At 45.4% G+C, this 21,600-nt stretch overlaps 1 protein-coding gene across 5 annotated transcripts in view; it reads left to right on the top strand.

Moving 5' to 3' along the window:
- SPAG17 (sperm associated antigen 17) overlaps positions 1–21,600 on the top strand; it is a 1,244,773-nt gene that overhangs the window by 638,592 nt on the left and 584,581 nt on the right. For all 5 annotated transcript variants that reach the window (XM_078656351.1, XM_078656349.1, XM_078656348.1 and 2 more), the window contains one exon: positions 17,124–17,185. In XM_078656351.1, coding sequence (XP_078512477.1) covers positions 17,124–17,185 — 62 coding nt within the window. The remainder of the gene's footprint in view (positions 1–17,123; positions 17,186–21,600) is intronic.

Below are 21,600 nucleotides of genomic sequence, written 5' to 3'. Positions count from 1 at the left end.
AGGTTTACAACGAGCAAGCAATCGATAACCAGAATTACAAAGAGCACGTATCCATAAAGGAAGTAAATAAAACCAACCATATGTGAATCTAAAGGGAGGTAAGAACAGGGAACATGCTAGACAGCAGTTTCAGAATTTAGACTTAAAATGAAGTGGCTAGTGAACAGGGAAAACAAGGGCATGCTAGAATAACAATCATAAAGTATGATCTTTCAGCTGGCAATGCGGTAAGCATGGAAAATCAATATGCAAAGAAATGTCTTTATTAAAGCAAAAGAAAGGAATATATAGAAGGTGCAGAGTAGACTTTTCAGCACTATATTTACCTAGAGTGATGTGAAGACTAACCCTGGCCGTGGGTCAGTTAAGGACAGGAGGAACGCCGAGGAAGGACAGTCGCCAATAGGACAGCAAGGACGGAAGGGACACCCCAGAACAGGACAGGAAACCCAGATTAGGATCAGGACAGGACCACCAAGGTACGACCAGCACCCGCAGTTCGGAAGCAACGCCTGCGCTCCACCCTCTCTGCAGCTATCAGTCAGAACCCCGATTGGGTTTTCGAATTCCCCAGCAAAGTGCTCCGCCAGCACTTTAAGGTTTAAAACCTCTCGAGTCTATGGTCTATTTCGGACAGAGTGCTCCGCAGCCCTCTGTATCAGTCACCTATTGAGTGCGATGGGTCAGTGACAGGTCAGCTATTCGGACAAGTCAGACAATTCCTCTAGCTAAACCTAGGCTAGTTATACTGTTTTCGGGTCAGTGTACCACCCCCCAAATGTTGCAAGTGCAAGAATACCAAATTTCGATTGGTCCCCAAGTAGGAAAGGTCAACACACCAATCATATTTCATTTCTACAAGCCTGCATTTACATGATCTGGGACCGCCTATTGAATTTGGGGTTCCCATGACCTAACATTCTTATTACAATAGTACATCTATGAATTATGATACATTGAAAGCAATTCAGCTTCTTCTGCTAGGCGAAGGTGCATCTTCCCAGGCACATCTTGGCTGGGACTTCGGGTTGGCAGAATTTCAATGCCACCGGCAGAGGACTGTCATGCGCAGAAGGGCTGTTCAATATGGAATCACGAGAGCTCCTCAGACCCCCAAGAATGCGATACATGGAAAGTAAGCAAAAACAATTTAGAAATACAGGAAAAAATGAATACACTGTATACCATGAATATCTACTCTATACCCCTTACTTTATAATAACTATAGCATTAATGTTAGAGGCGCACGAAACAGTAGCGCAAAAGCAGCAGCGCAAGCTTCGGCATGTGAGAACACAAAGCGGCCATCTTAATGCTAGTGCGCAAGTGCAAAAGATTCCCACCAGGACTGCGAGTACGTCACGTCACGTGAGTGTGACCGACGCATGCGCAGAAGAAATCCCCGCTAAGCCGCGGCCATTTTAATGACAAGCGTTATTAAGGTTAATACACACATATGCAAGCGTCTCTGGGACACTCAAAATGTCAGAATAAAGGGGAAATTAGTAAGACGAACAGGTTGAATTAATGTATTATAATTATTCGAGGTTCATGAGTACGAGCAAGTCGCGTAACGTGCAAATCCTTGCTCCATCAATCCCCTCTTTGATGATATTTACTATCATCACAAACAATAGAACCAGATGGCAACTTACATTTTTCCCAATACAATCTCTTCCAACATTCGATTCAACTTTTCTTTGGTCTCTTTGTTAGGGTGAGAATTTTTCACCCTTTTATAAATCTGATTATTCAATTCCTCCAATACAAGCTCATCCACACTCCGTTTCATGCCTCTTCTGTTCACAGTATATTTCTTTTGGTGTTTGCGACATTTGCAACAGACAAATATGAGGAATATGACAAAACCTATTCCAGCAATTGGCATCAGTACCTTAAACAACAAACCTTTACCTAAATTGGAAAACCAATGACCTACAGAGGTGAGACCATCAATAAGTCTCTTCCAGGCACTATCAACCTCCAGTGGTTTGAGTTCCTTTTCCAAATTCGTAATGTTCCTCACATACCCTTTGAGTTCAACACTTTTGTCTGGTATGTAAGTGCAACAATGTTGCGCTTTCAACATTCTACAGACTCCGCCCTCTTTTGCTAATAAGGTGTCAAGGGCAAGTCGGTTCTGCAAAACCATAGATCTGATCGCAACCATTTCGGTATTGATCATCAGAAATCCGCTTGCAGTGTCAGTAGATAACCGATCCACTACTGTAGACAATTTGCAAATTCTGTGTGTGTTCAGAACCACTCCCACTGAAGGTATCAATGCACTAAAAATACTACCCATTATTTCCCCTATACTTTCTCTTCTACTACGTACTAAACCATTAGTGCTTTCACTGCTTTCAGCAATTTCACTCACATGGTATATTTTTGGGAAGACAATTCCAAAATAGCAGCTTCCATACCAGTGATCCGGCAATTTGAAATAAGCCTTGTTTCCGCATATATAATAAATTCCGGGAAACACAGGTTCTGACCCATTTTTGAAACCCCAACCTCCAATTACCTTGTAATTGTGTTCACATTGACTGGAACCAATTAAAATGTTATTATAATAACTAGTCTTTTCTCGGTGAAGACAAAGTTTCCCTTTTCTTTCGAAATCCAGCAACAAAGCAGGATTAGCCTCACCATTTGAGGTGCTTCCCATGTTTTCAGTCCATTTGGGAATTCTCTGTCTTTTATCATTCGCCTTTCTTTGGAAACTTTCTCTTCTTTTCTCTGCCATGTTTAGAAACATTTTCTCTTGTTCATGTAATGAACAGGTCATGTTATCTCTATGTGCTTCACCTAAGTCTATGGTACCTAAAGTCAGAAAATATTCTCCCATATGACGTGTGACATCACTTTTCGTATGTACAGGGTTCAGATTTCTACGTATAGGAAGTTCAGAAAATATCACGTAATAGTACTGTAACGGTCCTCTCTTATAGAATAAGCTAGCTAAAATGCTACAAGAAATTCCATATGTTAGTGGCAAGTGATGGTAAGTCACTCCCTCAGCTACAGAAGTAGGTAGCTTCATGCAAACATAACAATCTTCTATTTCCATTGCTTCTACATAATGTACTAAAAGGTTTGCAAATACGTTTAAATGAGTCCTGTTCTTGATTCTGTGATAATGTAGTCCTTCCTCATCTGGTGCTTCTGAGGCCATTTTTGTTTGTTTAACGCTAAGTGCTTTCTCATGTCCATCTACACTTTGTGGTGTCAGTTCGTCAGTGCCTTTTGTCACAGTCTTTGTAGAGTCACTATCAGTACCTTTACTCATCATATAAGGAATAATAATTGTTAGTCCTATCCATAATATTAACACTAAGGCTACACTACATACACATACCTTGCAGCATGTTTTACAACAATTACCTCTAGGTCTTCCATTCACATTTGAATCAGACATTTTTGCTCAAAAGAAGCTTTCCAACCCCTCTTTGTAACTTTACACAGGTTGCTTACACAGGGCAACTTCAGGTGGGCTCTTCTTCTTCGGCAGACTGGTCAGCCGTCAGTTCTTCGTCACTTTCGTCACTTATATCAAGATCCTCAAACTCTTCCAACACTAAGTACGTCCATTCAGGATCCTAGTATTTTTCGTTCTGTCTTTTTATTCGGGCACTTCTTCGCTTAGTGCTTCCTCCAGGTAGCTCTGTTTTACTGGAAGCTTGTTTCCTTTGCTCAAGCTTCTCTTCTACTGTTTTCAATCTCAGTCTCAGTCTTTTGATGTACCTCGGTTCTGTATTTTTCTTCTTGAGTCTTTTAACTGGCACTGTTGTTGGGCTTTCGTCTAACGCTCTTTTATTTTCATTCAGTTGTGGCACTCCTGTTTCTGCTTCCTTTTCTCCGTCTACCTGACTAGTCCCAGGTCTTATTTCAGTTTCTTTTGCCTGGTTGCTAAGCTGGCCTTGTTCAGGTGTATACTGAATTTGACTTTTTGATGTTTCGTTTCCTGTATCCTGAACACATTCGTCTATTTCTATCTGATCCTGTTCAAGCACTTTGAACCCTTGATTTTCTTCCGCTTGAACTTTCGCCCTAATTCCTGTCTGTCCCTTTTCAATCTCAGGAGTTCTTGGAGGTGTGTCAATAACTTGTTCTGTCCCTATCTGACCTTCCTCCTCATCAGATTTGACATGGATTTCGATGATCTGATTATCTCCTTCTATTCCTGTCTCCTCCTCACTATCCCACTCTCTGTCTGAGTACGTCTGGCTCCTGGTTCTTATTGGATCAACGGTCAGGTCGATTACTGGAATCCATTCATCTTGACTGGTGCTCGGTTGTTCATTTACAGCTACGTCAGGACCAACATCTGGAGACCCCTCAGCTGCACAACCTTCGGCATCAGTTCTCTCTTCTTCGGTTACCTTCTTCGTATGACTGGCATGGATCCACTTTGGTACTCCTGCACACTTCACTGCTGTCGTGGTAACCAGGATCACCTGCCTTGGCTTTCCCCACTTCGGTGCAAGACAACTCGATCGAGTGTGCTTCTTGAGTACCACCCAGTCACCTGGATTCAGATTATGGACTGGAGTTGCTGGCCTGGCGACGGCGTCTTCCCCAATCTGGCGAGAGATAGAACACACTTGGTCACCCAGTTGCTTGCAGTACTCTAGTACCAAATCATCAAAAATGCTTATCAGTTTGTGTCCTGGTACCCATGCTTGTCTCATTACTCTTCCCATCTCATGGGGACTCAGGCCTGTGTTTCGGTCTAGAATACTTCTGATTCCCATCAGTACGAGAGGTAAAGCCTCTATCCAGTTCATGCCAGAAGATTCACACATCTTTCCTAGTCTCGACTTGATAGTGCCATTCAGTTGTTCCACCACTCCAGAAGCCTCTGGACGGTATGCACAGTGCAGTTTTTGAGTAATTTTGAATGCTTCACAGATTTGATCGATTATTTTATTCTGAAAATGCCCACCTCTATCTGATTCAATGGTGACTGGAACCCCGTACCTAGGTATCAGTTCTCGTAATAACAATTTAGCTACAGTGATGGCATCATTCTTCTTGGCCGGGTAAGCCTCTACCCATTTTGAAAACAGGCAAACAATGACAAGGACGTACCTCATTCCTCTACATGGGGGTAACTGAATGAAATCAATTTGTAATCGGATAAAAGGACCTTCTGCTTTTCCAATTTTTCCTAGGGCAACTACTGTTTTCTTCCCAGCATTATACTGCTGGCATGTCAAGCACCTCTGGCAGAGTCTCTCCGCTATCTTCCTGAATTTCGAATTGAACCATGTCTGTTGAAAGACACGAACCATGGCATCCATACCAATGTGTGTGTGTACGTGTATTAGCCTGGCCATAGGAGTAAGCAAGCTGTCAGGCAATACAGGCATACCATCAGGGCGTACAATGACACCATCCTCACTCCTCTGGTGACACCCAAACTTTCTCCACCTTCTCCTTTCCTTAGGTGCTGCTGCATCCTGTAACTCTCTCAACTCTTCCCACGTATGTACACTTTCAAACACCATAAGCTGGCAGCTGTTTCCGCTCCCTCCCAATTTGATATTGACTGACATTTGATGTCTTGCATAATGTTGGGCCAGTTGGTCAGCATAATTATTACCTACTGTCACATTGTCATCGCCAGATTGGTGAGCAGCACACTTGACCACTGCCAATTCTTTTGGTAACTGGATCGCTTCCAGTAATTCTTGTACCACTTTTCCATTTCTGATAGGAGTACCTGAAGAAGTCAGGAACTCTCTTTGCAGCCATAATTGGCCGAAGTCATGCACAACCCCGTAACCATACTGACTGTCAGTGTATATGGTTACTCTTTTATTTTTCCCAACTTTACAGGCTCTTGCCAATGCAATCAATTCTGCTACTTGTGCAGACTTTACTCCAAATAGATAGGATGCTTCTACAGCACGAGACACTGTGACTACAGCGTAGGCAGCACTTAAGCCTCCTTTCTCGAGTCTCAAACATGAGCCATCCACAAACAGTTCGTAATCTTCCACTGGTAGGGGCATTTCCTTGATATTTGGGCGTGGTTTGGTACTAAACTCAGTCAGGCCAATGCAGTCATGCTCGACCTCTCCCTGTACTTCTGCGATTAGTGACTCAGGTAATAGGGTTGCTGGATTCAATATGTTACACCGCGTAATGGTTACATTTGCTGCACCCACAAGAATCCTCTCACATTTAGTCAGCCGACTAGGTGTGAGATACTGGGTTTTAGTTCTGGTTAGTAGGATTACAACTGCATGTGGAATGTCCCATAATGATGGACTCAATCTGTTCAAGACTTGTGCAAGTGGCAGCTACTGCTTTCAAACATCCAGGTAATACAGCAGCCACTGGATCCAAAGTAGCAGAAAAATATGCTACTGGACGTCTAGTCAAGCCATGCTCTTGAGTTAGGACTGACAATGCACAATTATCTCGTGTATCACAAAACAATGCAAATTCTTTGGAATAGTCAGGCATTCCTAAAGCAGGGGCTGTACATAGGCATTCTCGTAATTTTGTGAATGCTGTCATGCTTTCTTCATCCCATTCTACTGGGTCTTTCGCTCCTTTCCTTGTCATTTTTATCAATGGCTTGGCTAGGACTGCAAATCCCAGAATCCATTGACTGCAGTATCCTACAACTCCAAGGAACATTCTGATCTCTTTCTGGGTGTTTGGTAACTGCATATTTCGAATTATTCTAATTCTCTCTGAAGTAACTCTCCTGATACCTTTCTCTATCTGGTGCCCCAGATATTTTACTGAAGAGGTACAGAACTGTAGTTTGTCAGGTGATACTTTGTGTCTTCCTTCACCTAAGTGGTTCAGTAAGGCAATGGGGTCAACAACACAGTCTTCCTGACTTTTAGACGCCACTAAGAGGTTGTCTATATATTGCACCAAAACTGATTCTCCATGTAAGACTAAGGATTCAAGGCACTTTTTCAGAATCTGATTAAAGATTGACGGGCTTTCTGTGTACCCCTGGGGGACACGATTCCAAACAAACACATGTCTGTCGAATTCAAATGAGAAAAGAAATTTGCTATCTGGGTGCAAGGGAATTGAAAAGAATGCATGACATAAGTCAATTACGGTGAACCATTCAGCATCCCATGGGATCTGATATAAAATCACCGCTAGGTTCGGAACAATGGGACAGCAAGGAACAACAATTTTGTTTACCTTTCGCAGGTCCTGCACTACTCTGTACTTACCACTAGGTTTCTTGATGCCAATTATCAGGGAATTGCAGGGACTGCTCAACACTTCTTGTTTGATGTTTGCTTCTAGCAATCTTTTTATTTCAATGGCAACTCCTGCTTTCACTTCTGCACTCATTTTGTATGGTTTAGTATTTGGGTAAACTGCATCTTCTTTTATGGCTATTTTAATTGGGTCCACATTCGCCATTAATCCTACATCTTTTCCGGTAAAATCCCATACTTCTGGCTTCACTGTCTGTTGGAGCTCTTCGGGTAAATCTTGTATCGTCAGTCTTTTAATTTCTGAGTCAGGTCTTATTAGCATTAATTTGTATATTCCATCTTCGTCTGGGGTTTGAATTTCGACGCCCTTTGGTGTGCAAAAGATGGTGCAGTTCATTTTGCACAGCAAATCACGTCCCAGTAGGTTTACAGGACTGGAATCACAGACAACAAATCTGTGCATTTCTTTGAAATTCCCTATTGTAATCTCCATGGGCTCGGTAACTGTGGTACTAATCAATTGATTAGATACGCCCACTACTTGGATCGCTTCTCCCGAGAGGGGTAGGTTTGGAACGTCTGCTGTTCTTACAGTAGATCGGGTAGCCCCAGTGTCCAACAGAAAGGTGACATCATTACCTTCAACCTTTCCTTCAATGTATGGCCCCGACTGGTCTACCGGCAAAGAGGCGCCAAGCATGCACTCTTTGTCCTCCCCCCCAGGGCACCGTCAGTAAGGTTCATCACAGAGGAAGGTGTGATTCAACAAAAATTGTTAAGTTGCTGCATTTCTATCCTCCTTTCCTCCCCAAATTTATATGTCTTCACCCTGCTGTGCTTTTCCCTTAAAATTCGGTCTAGGTGCTCGGGGCAACTGATTCGCTTTTACCTGTTGCTGGGTCTTTCTTGGCTTTTCATTCTGCGTCTGTGGATTTAAATCATTAGTTTGTGGGTTACTATTTTGTGCGTACGGACACTCGTCTCTCCAGTGCCCTATCTGTCCGCACCCGTGACAGGGGAACTTCTTTTTGGCTTCCTCTCGGCTCATTTTTACCTTGGGCTTCCCCCTACCCCCAGTTCCTTGGTTTTGGGTAGTGCTATTCATTTTACCTAACTGCTTTTCTTGTTGTTCAGCTAATTTTACTTGTGCCCACATGACCTTTTCCTTTAAGGCCTTTCGTTTGTCAGCCATCTCATCCTCACAGTACTTCGCGTACCTTAAAACCTCATCTATTTTCTTAGACTGCCAACAGATTTTATTGTCTTTGATCCACTGACATATTTCAGGTCTTAAACCATTTACAAACCTGTAAATGAAATGGGTCATGTCCTTCTTCTCGATGTTATCTATACCACTGTACATTTTGAACACCTGTAACAGTATCTCATAATAGGAATGCACAGTCTCATCCCTATCCTGGGTAGTTCTATCTATTCGGGTCCAATCAGTTTCTTTTGCAGGCACTTTCCCTTACAGATGTAACATTACTTGCTGGTATTTTTTCATTACCTCATCAGAAGGAGCTCCTGTAATAGGATCCCTCGGGTATTCCTCACTAGGCCAACCAATTGCAATTTTGCATTCTGTCCACAAGTCTACAGGAACTACGATATCGAAAAACCCATCCAGATCTTTCCACAGGCATTTTTGTACTTTTACAAATCTTTCTACCTGCCTGTGCCAATCCACGGGTTTCTCTCGTAATTTCGGAAAGTCATTGGTAAAGGACACAATATCCTGTCTGGACCATGGAACGTGCACATATTTTCCACCGGGCACTTCTCGCATCGGATATCATTTTTCTGCTTTGTCTGCCTCTTTTAAGACATACTCAGAAGTCATCTGTTTGGATCTATTCTCCTCCTTTTTCTTTGCCCACCTGGCTTTCCACTTTTCTAGTTCTCCCCATTTCTGCAACAGATTTACTAATTCTCTGATCTGTACCTTCTTCCCTGCTACATTCATATTTTCCAGATCTTTGTCTGAGAACTCTGCTCTGTAGGGTTTTTGCAATGATTTAGATTTCCCAATATCAATTCCCATACTAGCCGCGGTGTCCACTAACTTCTCATGGAACACCCTAGTATTACGAGTGATGCTCTTACAGATAAACAGCAATTCTTCTTCAGAAAAAGTATTGAGTCTGTCTAACCCTACATTCCCAGCCATCAGTTCTTCCAATTCTATTCTTAACTTGTAAATATCTAGTGGTTTCGACGGGGAATTTAGTTTCTCTAATTCTCGACTCCATCTCTCGATCTCTTCAGGAGTTACTACAGTGGCACGTTTAGTACCAGAAGCTGACTCAATCTGCACTTCTCCTGAACTGAAAGGAGTGTTCCTTCTCTGTGAACCCCTTTCCAGCTCCCTTACTGGCAAATCCATCAAGGAAATTACAGATTCGCATTCGCTTGCCTGATGATCTACAATTAAGGGCTCTTTTCTTGGCTGTACTATAGCCGGGGTAATAATCGGTATCTTAGGACACCCCCGTTTATCCCCATACAAAGGAACGACTGGTCAATCAATCAATCAATCAATCGAAGCATTTATATAGCGAACTACTCACCCGGAGGGTCTCAAGGCGCTAGGGGAGGGGGGGTCCGCTACTGCTCGAACAGCCAGGTCTTGAGCTTCTTCCTGAAGGCAAGGTGGTCCTGGGTCAGGCGGAGGTGGGTCAGGAGGGAGTTCCAAGTCTTGGCGGCCAGGTAGGAGAAGGATCTTCCTCCTGTGGTGGCTCTTCGGATGCGGGGGACGGAGGCGAGGGCATGGCCGGTCGATCGAAGCTGGCGTGTGGGGGCGTAGAAGTTGAGGCGGCAGTTGAGGTATCCTGGGCCTTGGTTGTGTAGGGCTTTGTGTGCGTGGGTGAGGAACCGGAAGGTGATTCTCTTGTTGACCGGGAGCCAGTGCAGATCTCTCAGGTGTCCGGAGATGTGGCTGCGTCGGGGGATGTCCAGGATGAGTCGTGCAGAGGCGTTCTGAATCCGCTGGAGTCTCTTCTGGAGTTTGGCGGTGGTTCTGGGGTAGAGGGAGTTGCCGTAGTCCAGACGGCTGGTGACGAGGGCCTGGGTGACCGTCTTCCTGGTGTCGGTGGGGATCCACCGGAAGATCTTACGTAGCATGCGCAGGATGTTGAAGCACGACGAGGAGACGGCGTTGATTTGTCTGGTCATGGAGAGGGAGGAGTCCAGGATGAAGCCCAGGTTGCGTGCGTGGTCTGTTGGTTTGGGTGCGCTGCCCAGGGTGGGGGGCCACCAGGAGTCGTCCCAGGCGGAGGGTGAAGATCCCAGGATGAGGACTTCCGTCTTGTCCGAGTTCAGTTTCAGGCGGCTGTTCATCATCCACTTGGCTACGTCTGTCATCCCTTCGTGTAGGTAGTCTCTGGCGGTGGCGGGGTCGTTGGTGAGGGAGAGGATCAGCTGGGTGTCGTCGGCATAGGAGATGATGTTGAGGTTGTGTTGGCGTGCGATGGCTGCGAGGGGGCTCATGTAGACGTTGAAGAGGGTTGGGCTGAGCGAGGTGCCTTGGGGAACGCCGCAGATGACTTCGGTGGCTTCTGATCTGAACGGGGGGAGGCGGACTCTCTGTGTCCTTCCGGCGAGGAACGAGATGATCCATTCCAGTGCCTTCTCCTGGATTCCGACGTTGCTGAGGCGCCGCACTAGGGTACGGTGGCAGACAGTGTCGAAGGCCGCGGAGAGGTCTAGGAGGATGAGGGCCGCTGTTTCTCCGTTGTTGAGCAGGGCTCGGATGTCATCGGTGGCTGCGATCAGGGCGGTCTCGGTGCTGTGGTTGGCCCGGAAGCCGGACTGCGAGGGGTCGAGGTATCCGTTCGTCTCGAGGAAGGCGGCCAGCTGCTTGTTGACGGTCTTCTTGATGACTTTTGCAGGAAACGGGAGCAGCGAGATGGGGCGGTAGTTCTTGAGGTCGGTGGGGTCGGCTGATGGCTTCTTTAGTAGAGCGCTGAGTTTGGCGTGCTTCCAGCTCTCCGGGAAGGTAGCGGTGTTGAAGGAGGTGTTGATGATGTCCCGCAGGTGGGGTGCGATGACAGCGTCGGCCTTGTTGAAGATGTGGTGAGGGCAAGGGTCGGTCGGAGATCCGGAGTGGATGGAGTTCATTGTGCGGATGGTGTCTTCGGTGCTGATCGGGGTCCAGGCGCGGAGGGTGGTGGTGGGGGGCTGTGGTTCCATCGTGACGTGCGTCAGTTGAGTGCTGAAGCTGTTGTGTATGTCCGCGATCTTGTTGTGGAAGTATGAGGCTAGGGAGTTGCAGAGGTCTTGCGAAGGGGTGATGTCGTTGTTTCCGGCGTTGGGGTTGGAGAGCTCTTTAACGATGTTGAAGAGTTCCTTGCTGTTGTGTGCGTTGTTGTCCAGTCGTTCCTTGAATGCAGTTTTCTTGGTGGCGTGGATCAGTTGGTGGTGTTTTCGGGTGGCGAGCTTGAGGGCAGTCATGTTGTTCGGTGTTGGGTCTCTGCGCCAGGCTTTCTCGAGTGCTCGGCAGTTCTTCTTGGAGCTCTTGAGTTCGTTGGTGAACCATGGGGCTTTCTTGCTGCCGGGTCTGCTAGGCGGGGTCTTCAGAGGGGCGAGGTCGTCTGCGCAGTTGCTGATCCACTTCGTGAGGTTGGTGGCCGCCTGGCTTGGGTTAGTTGCGCTGGTGGGATGGTTCATGCTCAGGGAGGTCGCGAGCTGGTCGGCTGTGATCTTGTTCCAGCTTCTGCGTGCAACCTGTTGTTGGTGGTGGTGGATCGTGGTCCTTCTGAAGCTGAAGTTGATGCAGCTGTGGTCCGTCCAGTGGAGTCCGATGGCGTGGCTGAAGGTGATGTCCTTGCTGGATGAGAACACGGGGTCGAGTGTGTGTCCGGCGTAGTGGGTGGGGGTGGTCACCAGCTGCTTGAGACCGAGGTTGGCGAGGTTGTCCAGCAGGGTGGTGGTGTTGCGGTCGTTGTTGTTCTCCAGGTGGAAGTTAAGGTCCCCGAGGAGGATGTAGTCAGCGGAGAGGAGGGCGTGCGGGCTGATGACGTCGGCGAGGTCCAATAGTTACTGGGATGGTCAGGGCTTCAGGACTTGTATTTAGCTGGGAGATTTTCTGAATTAATTCTGTTCTTTGTTTAATTAATGCCTCTTGCTCTCTCTCCTGTAGTATCCTTTCCAGACTTATTTCAGGTACTATTTGCGGAGTCAGGGTCGGGGCAGTTGGATGCGTCATACTTGGTCCCTCACCATAGTTAGGTTTCATAAAGGGATTTGCTGTGCTTAAAGGTCTTGGCATCTCCTGATAAGGAGGTACTTGACAGCCGTCTCGTACATTTGCAGATCTAGACCCTTCCTGGTAAGGAGATCTCAAGCAAGCATCCCCTACACTAGAGGATCGGGATCCTTCATTATAAGGAGGTGGATTTTTCATGAACAAGTCATCCAACAAATCATCATCCGAATCCCCACTGGTTCCCCAATGTTTAGTTTTTTCTGTCTTTTTCCCTCCCACCGGGTCTCCTAGTGCCATCATGGGGTACAATCCTTCTACTATCATATTCTGCCTCCACTGTTTCATTCTTTTCTCTCGGGTTTCAGGTTTTACTTTAGGATACCATTTGGTTAACCCTTTATCCATTCGGGGCTTGTCTCTCTCAAAAGCCTCCATCTCCCATTCCTCTAAAGCTTCGTACTGTGTCAGTCTGGGTCTGGGATGCAAATCATTCATTCGGGTTCTCAGATTGAATAGAATTCTGCCATTAAATGTACCATGTAACGGAAATGCTAAAATTCCGTCATTCTTTGTATACTCCACCCATACACAAGAGTGGTACCCTTTATCAAACATCACGAAAGATGCGGGGGTATTAGGTGGCGGGATGACAACTCCTTCTCTAGTTTTGATAGGCTTGTCTCTTTTGAAATAATTTTTCACTTTGCTCATTAAAGTCATTTTCCTTTTTTCTCCGTACATGACGCTTTTTCGACCTTTCCACTTATCTTTTCCAAACCCAATATACCTTGGATCTGGTCTAGTTTCTGGAGTATACGAATGCCACATATACTTTTCCGCAAGCGATTCTGTTTACAAACTCACTTCCAATCCAAATTCGTCTTTTGTTTCCCAACAACCAATCAACACGGCGGTTGCAAAATTCTCTGACCAATGGGTGCGCGGCCTTTTCGTGAGACAAGTTCTCACGCTTCTGCGCTCACCCCTCCTTTACAATACCAGCTCTGCTACTCACCCGCTGTCTCTACCAATACCAGCGCGGCACAGAGTGACGTCAGAGCAGCTCCGCAACTGACTCCCTCCTTCACTAGGTAACGGAAACTTTTATTTATTTCTTAAAGTGCAAGTGCTTTATTTAATATACAACGTAGAAACATTCGCCACTGTACTAGAGTGTCTAGAAAAAAGATTTGTTTCACTGCAAGTAAACTGCTTTTGTCTACTTTTCATACACTACGGATAGATCTCTTCTGCCTACCCTTCACTCAAGCATTAGAGAACCTGCTACTTCTTCGACTCATCCACTCTTTCCAGGATATATACTAAGTCTAAAGTTTCACTAGCGAACTCTTTTGCTATCACTCAAGCTCCAATGAACCTACTACTCCTTTCTCGTGTGATCCTTACTAGGTTATATCACAACTGAAGTTTCATTAGCGAACTCGTTGCTATCGTTTATTCAACTATTCATACAGAAACCCTAATTAGCGCTTCCAGTTCTGCCTAACCTGCACCAATTTTCCTCTAGCCAGTGACCTCAAAGCGAAGTGGATTCTCCTCACCACTCGCTATTCAATTCCCCGGGGATTCCAGACAAACATATAACATTCACTAACGGGTAATATTAGTACATTTATCAATATAGCAGCAAGAAAAACAATTTAAAGCATTTCATAATTTTTAAAGCAAAAACATTTCACGTGATTGATCAATCTAGCAGCAATAAAAATATTCACAGTTTAGCAGCCAAAATCTGTTTAGCAGCATCCGACCTACCTATCTTAACTAGTCCTACCTAACTTTAACTAGTCCCTAACCATTTTACTCAGCTAGTCCCTAACCATCCTCTGGCTACCAGAAAAATACTGATAGAGCGCGCAGGTCACCCGACTAATTAATTTTACCATACACGTTTCGGGCCCATAAAATTTGGTTTCACCATACTCATATATCAGGTGACCTTACGCTCTAGCTACCAGTATCCCAGTTCCTTCCTATTTCATTTCCTGTGTACCCGACTTACCATTCCACTATTACGGGTACCTAATGACCACAACGGATCAGGGAGCTAGCTGTGGAGAAAAAGGCAGACACCAAAACCTCTATACTTTATATATTCAATATTGTATTTCATAATAACCACAAACTCAAGAAGTTTCGAAAACCTTTATCTAAAATTCATCAAGCTCAGAAAACATGAGGTTTACAACGAGCAAGCAATCGATAACCAGAATTACAAAGAGCACGTATCCATAAAGGAAGTAAATAAAACCAACCATTTGTGAATCTAAAGGGAGGTAAGAACAGGGAACATGCTAGACAGCAGTTTCAGAATTTAGACTTAAAATGAAGTGGCTAGTGAACGGGGAAAACAGGGGGCATGCTAGAATAACAATCATAAAGTATGATCTTTCAGCTGGCAATGCGGAAAGCATGGAAAATCAATATGCAAAGAAATTTCTTTATTAAAGCAAAAGAAAGGAATGTATAGAAGGTGCAGAGTAGACTTTTCAGCACTATATTTACCTAGAGTGATGTGAAGACTAACCCTGGCCACGGGTCAGTTAAGGACAGGAGGAACCCCGAGGAAGGACAGTCGCCAATAGGACAGCAAGGACGAAAGGGACACCCCAGGACAGGACAGGAAACCCAGATTAGGATCAGGACAGGATCACCAAGGTACGACCAGCACCCGCAGTTCGGAAGCAAAGCCTGCGCTCCACCCTCTCTGCAGCTATCAGTCAGAACCCCGATTGGGTTTTCGAATTCCCCAGCAAAGTGCTCCGCCAGCACTTTAAGGTTTAAAACCTCTCGAGTCTATGGAAAGTTCGGACAGAGTGCTCCGCAGCCCTCTGTATCATGTCACCTATTGAGTGCGATGGGTCAGTGACAGGTCAGCTATTCGGACAAGTCGGACAATTTCTCTAGCTAAACCTAGGCTAGTTATACTGTTTTCGGGTCAGTGTACCACCCCCCAAATGTTGCAAGTGCAAGAATATAAAATTTTGATTGGTCCCCAAGTAGGAAAGGTCAACACACCAATCATATTTCATTTCTACAAGCCTGCATTTACATGATCTGGGACCGCCTATTGAATTTGGGGTTCCCATGACCTAACATTCTTATTACAATAGTACATCTATGAATTATGATACATTGAAAGCAATTCAGCTTCTTCTGCTAGGCGAAGGTGCATCTTCCCAGGCACATCTTGGCTGGGACTTCGGGTTGGCAGAATTTCAATGCCACCGGCAGAGGACTGTCATGCGCAGAAGGGCTGTTCAATATGGAGTCACGAGAGCTCCTCAGACCCCCAAGAATGCGATACATGGAAAGTAAGCAAAAACTATTTAGAAATACAGGAAAAAATGAATACACTGTATACCATGAATATCTACTCTATACCCCTTACTTTATAATAACTATAGCATTAATGTTTGAGGCACACGAAACAGTAGCGCAAAAGCAGCAGCGCAAGCTTCGGCATGTGAGAACACAAAGCGGCCATCTTAATGCTAGTGCGCAAGTGCAAAAGATTCCCACCAGGACTGCGAATACGTCACGTCACGTGAGTGTGACCAACACATACGCAGAAGAAAACCCCGCTAAGCCGCGGCCATTTTAATGACAAGCGTTATTAAGGTTAATACACACATATGCAAGCGTCTCTGGGACACCCAAAATGTCAGAATAAAGGGGAAATTAGTAAGACGAACAGGTTGAATTAATGTATTATAATTATTCGAGGTTCATGAGTACGAGCAAGTCGCGTAACGTGCGAATCCTTGCTCCATCATGACTACCACTACGTATGGGGCTTGTCTCTGGGGCCATACTAACGGCTATGCCCTGCAAATAGAGCAAAAGACATTTGTAAACGGCTTCTATGTTTGGCGCCCTGTGCAGCAAATACCATAGTTCATAATGAGGTTCACCTGCAGTTTATAGAAGATCTCCTCTTTGTGAGACCCCTGTTATCATGGATATCGCTTTGGGCCAAGGTAATAACTAGCTTTACTAGAACTATTATCCTTGACTATCTGGCCCATCTGATCTGACAGTATCCAGTTTATATCATTAACCAAGAAGAGGATCAAAAGTATATTTTCCAAACTAGGAGGCTTATTTACAAGCCCGTTGCACCACTGTAGCATAATTTTTAACATGGGAAAAGTGACGCAAAAGTGGCGCAAGGGGCTTGTAAATAAGCCCCTACGTTGAAGAAACACGAGCTAGACAATGGAAAATGTCAGTATACATGTAGCCAGGGACCAAGTGATTCGGGAAGCGGACTGTCGGAACCAGGGTCCCTTGTCAACGGATCCCAGTCGTATACGTGTAGCCAGGACCCGAGGGACACAGGAAACCGACCCCAGGGGTTGTGGGCGACTCGTCAAGGTCTCCTGAATACTTCCATGTAGCCAGCACATGCAGGCGTAGGGAGCGTGTCTCCAGGAGGTGTAAGTACATTGTTACGGTGTCCTAAATTCACACATTTACCCTGGATCCCAGAAGCACGCGGATCTGTCTGCAGCAGCTGTCAGTACCTTGTTCTACACGTCTCCCTTTCATGGGGCTGGAAGTGTCTCTCTGTTGCACCTGTTACGATTTCTATGGCCAAAGTGTAGTGCATTAGCTCTTGTGTGTAGTGTCAAGCTTCCAGTCCAACATCTGACATTTCATGCTTGGCTTTTCTATGTGTCTCACAGCGGAGCCTGATGAAGACGGAAAGGGCGAAGAGGAGGCGGCCCCAGAATCTGCTCTGAACGGGGTAAGATTTTATTTTCATAAGTACAAAACATATAATTGTGCAATACACTGAAAATGTTAAAGTGTTCTCTAAGAGAGAAGGGGCCATGCTTGAAATGTGCTTAAAATGTGCTTTATCCTGTGAAGTTCTGTGGTGGGGTGCACTATGCAGGCACCAGCAGCTTCATTGGATGGCGTATTGAGGGAGAGCCCCAGAACCTGACACTCTGCATAACAAACCTGAGCCCACTGTGCATAGGAACAACCAAACAGTCCCTAGAGCACCACCGCAGGGGTCTCGTGGAGCCCAAGGCAGCAGGCAGGATGGGTTGGCGCCTCTAAGCGCTTCACGAAGAGTTTATGGTGCAAACTCCTCCCCAGGACACACTGGAGACCTTCCCCTAACAGAGCGATGTGTGTGAAGTGAGGGTACAACCTGAAAAGACAGCACCTAGGACTTTACCAACAACGTAAAAGCAGCTGCGTAGAAGGTGGGCAGCAATGATTGTGGTGTTTGTCCAATGACGTCATCTAATATGAGGTAAGGAACGGAGGGGACACATTCATGTCCATCTCTGTCCTGGCAGGCTGCCGGTGTGTCCTTGCCTGCGGAATTATGTTAGACCTGGCAGCCTTAGGGTCGCTTTCTCCCAAACTTTTTGCCTTCCTCCTCTATTTTTGCTGATCCTGTTTTTGTTAACCAGTGATAAGTGTGTGTTCCCACTCCCTAAAATAAGGTAACAATTGCGTACACCCAATTGCCACATTTAATTTACTTAGAAGTCCCTAGTAAAGTGCACTACATGTACCCAGGGCATGAAAATTTAATGCTAGTAGTAGGCCAGCAGCACTAATTGTGCCCCCCACTTAAGTAGCCTTTAAAACATATCTCAGGCATGGTTTTGCAACTTGTGTGTGCAATTTTAAGCTGTCATTTTGACCTGACCAAAGAAACCTTTTGCCAGGCCTTAGCCTTCCTTTTTAATACATGTGTCACCCCTAGAGAGGTAGGCCCTAAACCGTCCATAGGGCAGAGTGTAATGTATTTACAAAGTTTTTAACTTTTACATATCCTGCTAGTGAAAAAAAAGTACATTTGTTTTTCGTCACTGGAAGGCCTCCCTCTCCCATAGGATAACATTGGGTTACCTTATTACAGTTAATAAGTGATAACTTTTAATTGGCAGCTAATGGGAATATTGGGTTTGGTATCCAAAGAATTGTAATTGAAACCCCACTTTTATAGTGACGTCAGATTTTAAGATGCAATTCTGAGAATGCCATTTTTAGACAGTTACCACAAACAGGATGGGCAACCCAGTAACCCCTCGGGAGCTAGGGTTTTGATAGTCTAAAAGTTAAATAGCTAGCAAGGGAACATTTATGAAATTATTTGAGCATGAGTTAATTAGTTGCCAAAGAGAATTATTCTAGAGATATAAAAAATTATTATTCCAATAAATCAATAAAGAAAATTAAAAAAATTGTGGTCACCTAGCACTAAGCTACAAATATAAGCTGATTAATACCAGCTACATGTATACATTATTGTGGGTCAACGTGAAACTCCTTTTATATTTATGGACCTAAAGATGGTCTCACATACTTGTGACATAAGAGACCGAAACGGTTACGTTACTCCACTTCTCATACATTTACTATTGGATATATAGATTAATGGATACTTTTAAAAAGTTGAAATTTTCTTGTCCTAACTGTTTGGTGCTTCTAGCATTTTCCTTGGTCACATTATTAAGTGTAACTGACAGTTGGTCTTTGTGTATTCTTCCCAGACCCTGAGAAAAAAGGGGGATTATGTGTTGGCACGATGGGCCATCATTGACTAGATGAGGAGGAGGAGCTGTCAACAACCACTCGTGCATATCACAAAGGCTCTGGCTGAGCACACTCACAAAGGGTTTGACACTAGTCTTTTGTGACCCCAGACAAGCTGGAGCTAGGGCAGGGAGGCAGGAAATTTTAAACTCCTCTACGGGAAGAAACCTCCAGAACCACCTTCTTTAAAGCTACCACCAAGTAGAAATGATGGACCATCAGACCCAACTCTTCAGTACTCTTTGTGGGAAGACTCAGAAGGACTGCTTTGCTGTTCTGCAAGAAAGACTGCTACTCTGTCGCCCTGCTGCCTGAGTGAAAAGGACTGGAACGGCATCTTGATCCCAGGACCACCACAATGATTTCAAGGGCTGGTTGTCTGGCCTCCTTATCAGAGCCTCCGGCACGAAAAAGGCTCCAACCATCTTGAAACCAGCACCTGGGTTCTACTTGCTTTGAGGCACTTGGATTTAAGGAGGACCGGTCTATTGGCTAAGTATCAGACATTGGCACCTGGATTTAAGGAGGACCAGTCTAGTGGCTAAGTATCCAACATTGGCACCTGGATTTAAGGAGGACCGGTCTAGTGGCTAAGTATCAGACATTGGCTCCTGGATTTAAGGAGGGCCGGTCTAGTGGCTAAGTATCCGACATCGGCACCTGGATTTAAGGAGGACCGGTCTAGTGGCTAAGTATCCGACAACGGCACCTGGATTTAAGGAGGACCGGTCTAGTGGCTAAGTATTAGACATCGGCACCTGGATTTAAGGAGGACCGGTCTAGTGGCTAAGTATCCGACAACGGCACCTGGATTTAAGGAGGACCAGTCTAGTGGCTAAGTATCAGACATTGGCACCTGGATTTAAGGAGGACCGGTCTAGTGGCTATTTATCCGACATTGGTACCTGGATTTAAGGAGGACTGGTATAGTGGCTAAGCATCTGACATCAGCACCTGGATTTAAGGAGGGCCGGTCTAGAGGCCAAGTAGCCGACATTGGCACCTGGATTTAAGGAGGACTGGTCTAGTGGCCAAGTATCGGACATCAGCACCTGGATTTAAGGAGGACCAATCTAGTGGCTAAGTTTCTAACATTGGCAGCTGGATTTGAATCTTAGACTAACCACTTGACTGCAGGGCCGGACTGGGAACCCAGAGAGGCCCTGGCACTTTTCTTTGACCAGCCCCTGGGGGAGCACTGTATGGTCCCGGAAGGATGGAAATACTTGCTTGCTACTTTTGTTACTGGGGGATGATATATCAGCACCACTGCCAAACTGGCCCTCACTAACTAAACCAGCCGCCACCGCTATAAAACCGACCCCCATCCTTCCAGCCTCCTGGGGAAATGCCCGATCCCCGGTACGGCCAGTACGGCCCTGCTTGACTGGCAATCTTGTAAATCTCAACAGATGACTTGTGCATCCTGTGCCTAATTAATGATATGCATAAATGTGAATTGCAACTGTAAATATATGACATTAATCAAATTGTGTATTTCAAAGATGTCTTTCTTCTCCAAATTCCTGTCATAACAAACAGTGCTCTGTTGCTCCCCAGCTGGGATCAACCTGTATAAATGCCAATGAATACATGCAGACATCAATATACGTATGTGCAGGAAGAGCCTTGGAGCAGAACTGCTGCCCATGAGATAAAAATAAAAATCAAATTTGTAAAGGGCATGGCTACCCCAGTGGGGTTTCCCAATGCTAGAGGAACGGAGACCAAAGAAAGCCAAGATAATATTCAAAAGAGCCAATTCTTAAGCATCTTCCGAAACAGCGCATAAGAGTTGCATAGACACAGATTAGGCGGCAAGGCGTTCCATAACTTTGGCCCCAGAGAAGTGGAGGACCGACCTTCCTGCTGTGGCAGTCTAAGGTTAGGGATAATGGCCAGGTTGGATTTGCTTCGTCGAAGTTCCCGCTCAGGTGTATGGGGGCAGATCAAAGAATGTATATATAAAGGACTGCCCTAATGCATGGCTTTATATACATAACAGTTTCTATATTGGTGCATTGAGATATGGGTAGCCAGCGCAGTTGGCAAAGATGTTGGGAGACTGATGGCGTAATGAGCGAGCCGCAGCATTCTGAACTGTCTGCAGTCGATTTATCCAGGACTGCGTAGTACCCAGGCATAGCACATTGCCATAGTCCAGTCCAGAGATTATTAGAGCCTGCACAACAGCTTTTTGCACATCCAAAGACAATAACTATAGGATATTTCTTAAACATCTTAGCAATGCAAAGCAGCAGACCACTATCTTGGTAATTTGCCGATCCAGGGCAGTCTGTCATCCAGCCAGAATTCAAAGTCTTTAATCGACAGACTGGGAGTAGGCCAGGGACCGAACTTACCTGTCCAACAGCAGAGACCCCGCAACTGGGGTCGATTGTCTAGTATCAGCACCTCCGTTCTTGTTACCATTTAATTTCAGGCAGTTGAGCTGACAAGACTGCATTTATCTGTTTCTAAATAGATAGCTTGATGTCCTGGATGATGCTGGGATTGTGAGCATGGTCTGTCGGGGGGAGGGAGTATGGATGACTTCAGCAGGCCAAGGCCACCAAGTGTCACTCCATCGAGAGGTGTTTT

This window comes from Lissotriton helveticus, chromosome 8, assembly GCF_964261635.1.
Source record: "Lissotriton helveticus chromosome 8, aLisHel1.1, whole genome shotgun sequence".
In the NCBI taxonomy this organism is placed as follows: Eukaryota; Metazoa; Chordata; class Amphibia; order Caudata; family Salamandridae; genus Lissotriton; species Lissotriton helveticus.
Note: the sequence above shows the minus strand (reverse complement) of the source record. Positions and strands in the feature narration are given on the sequence as shown.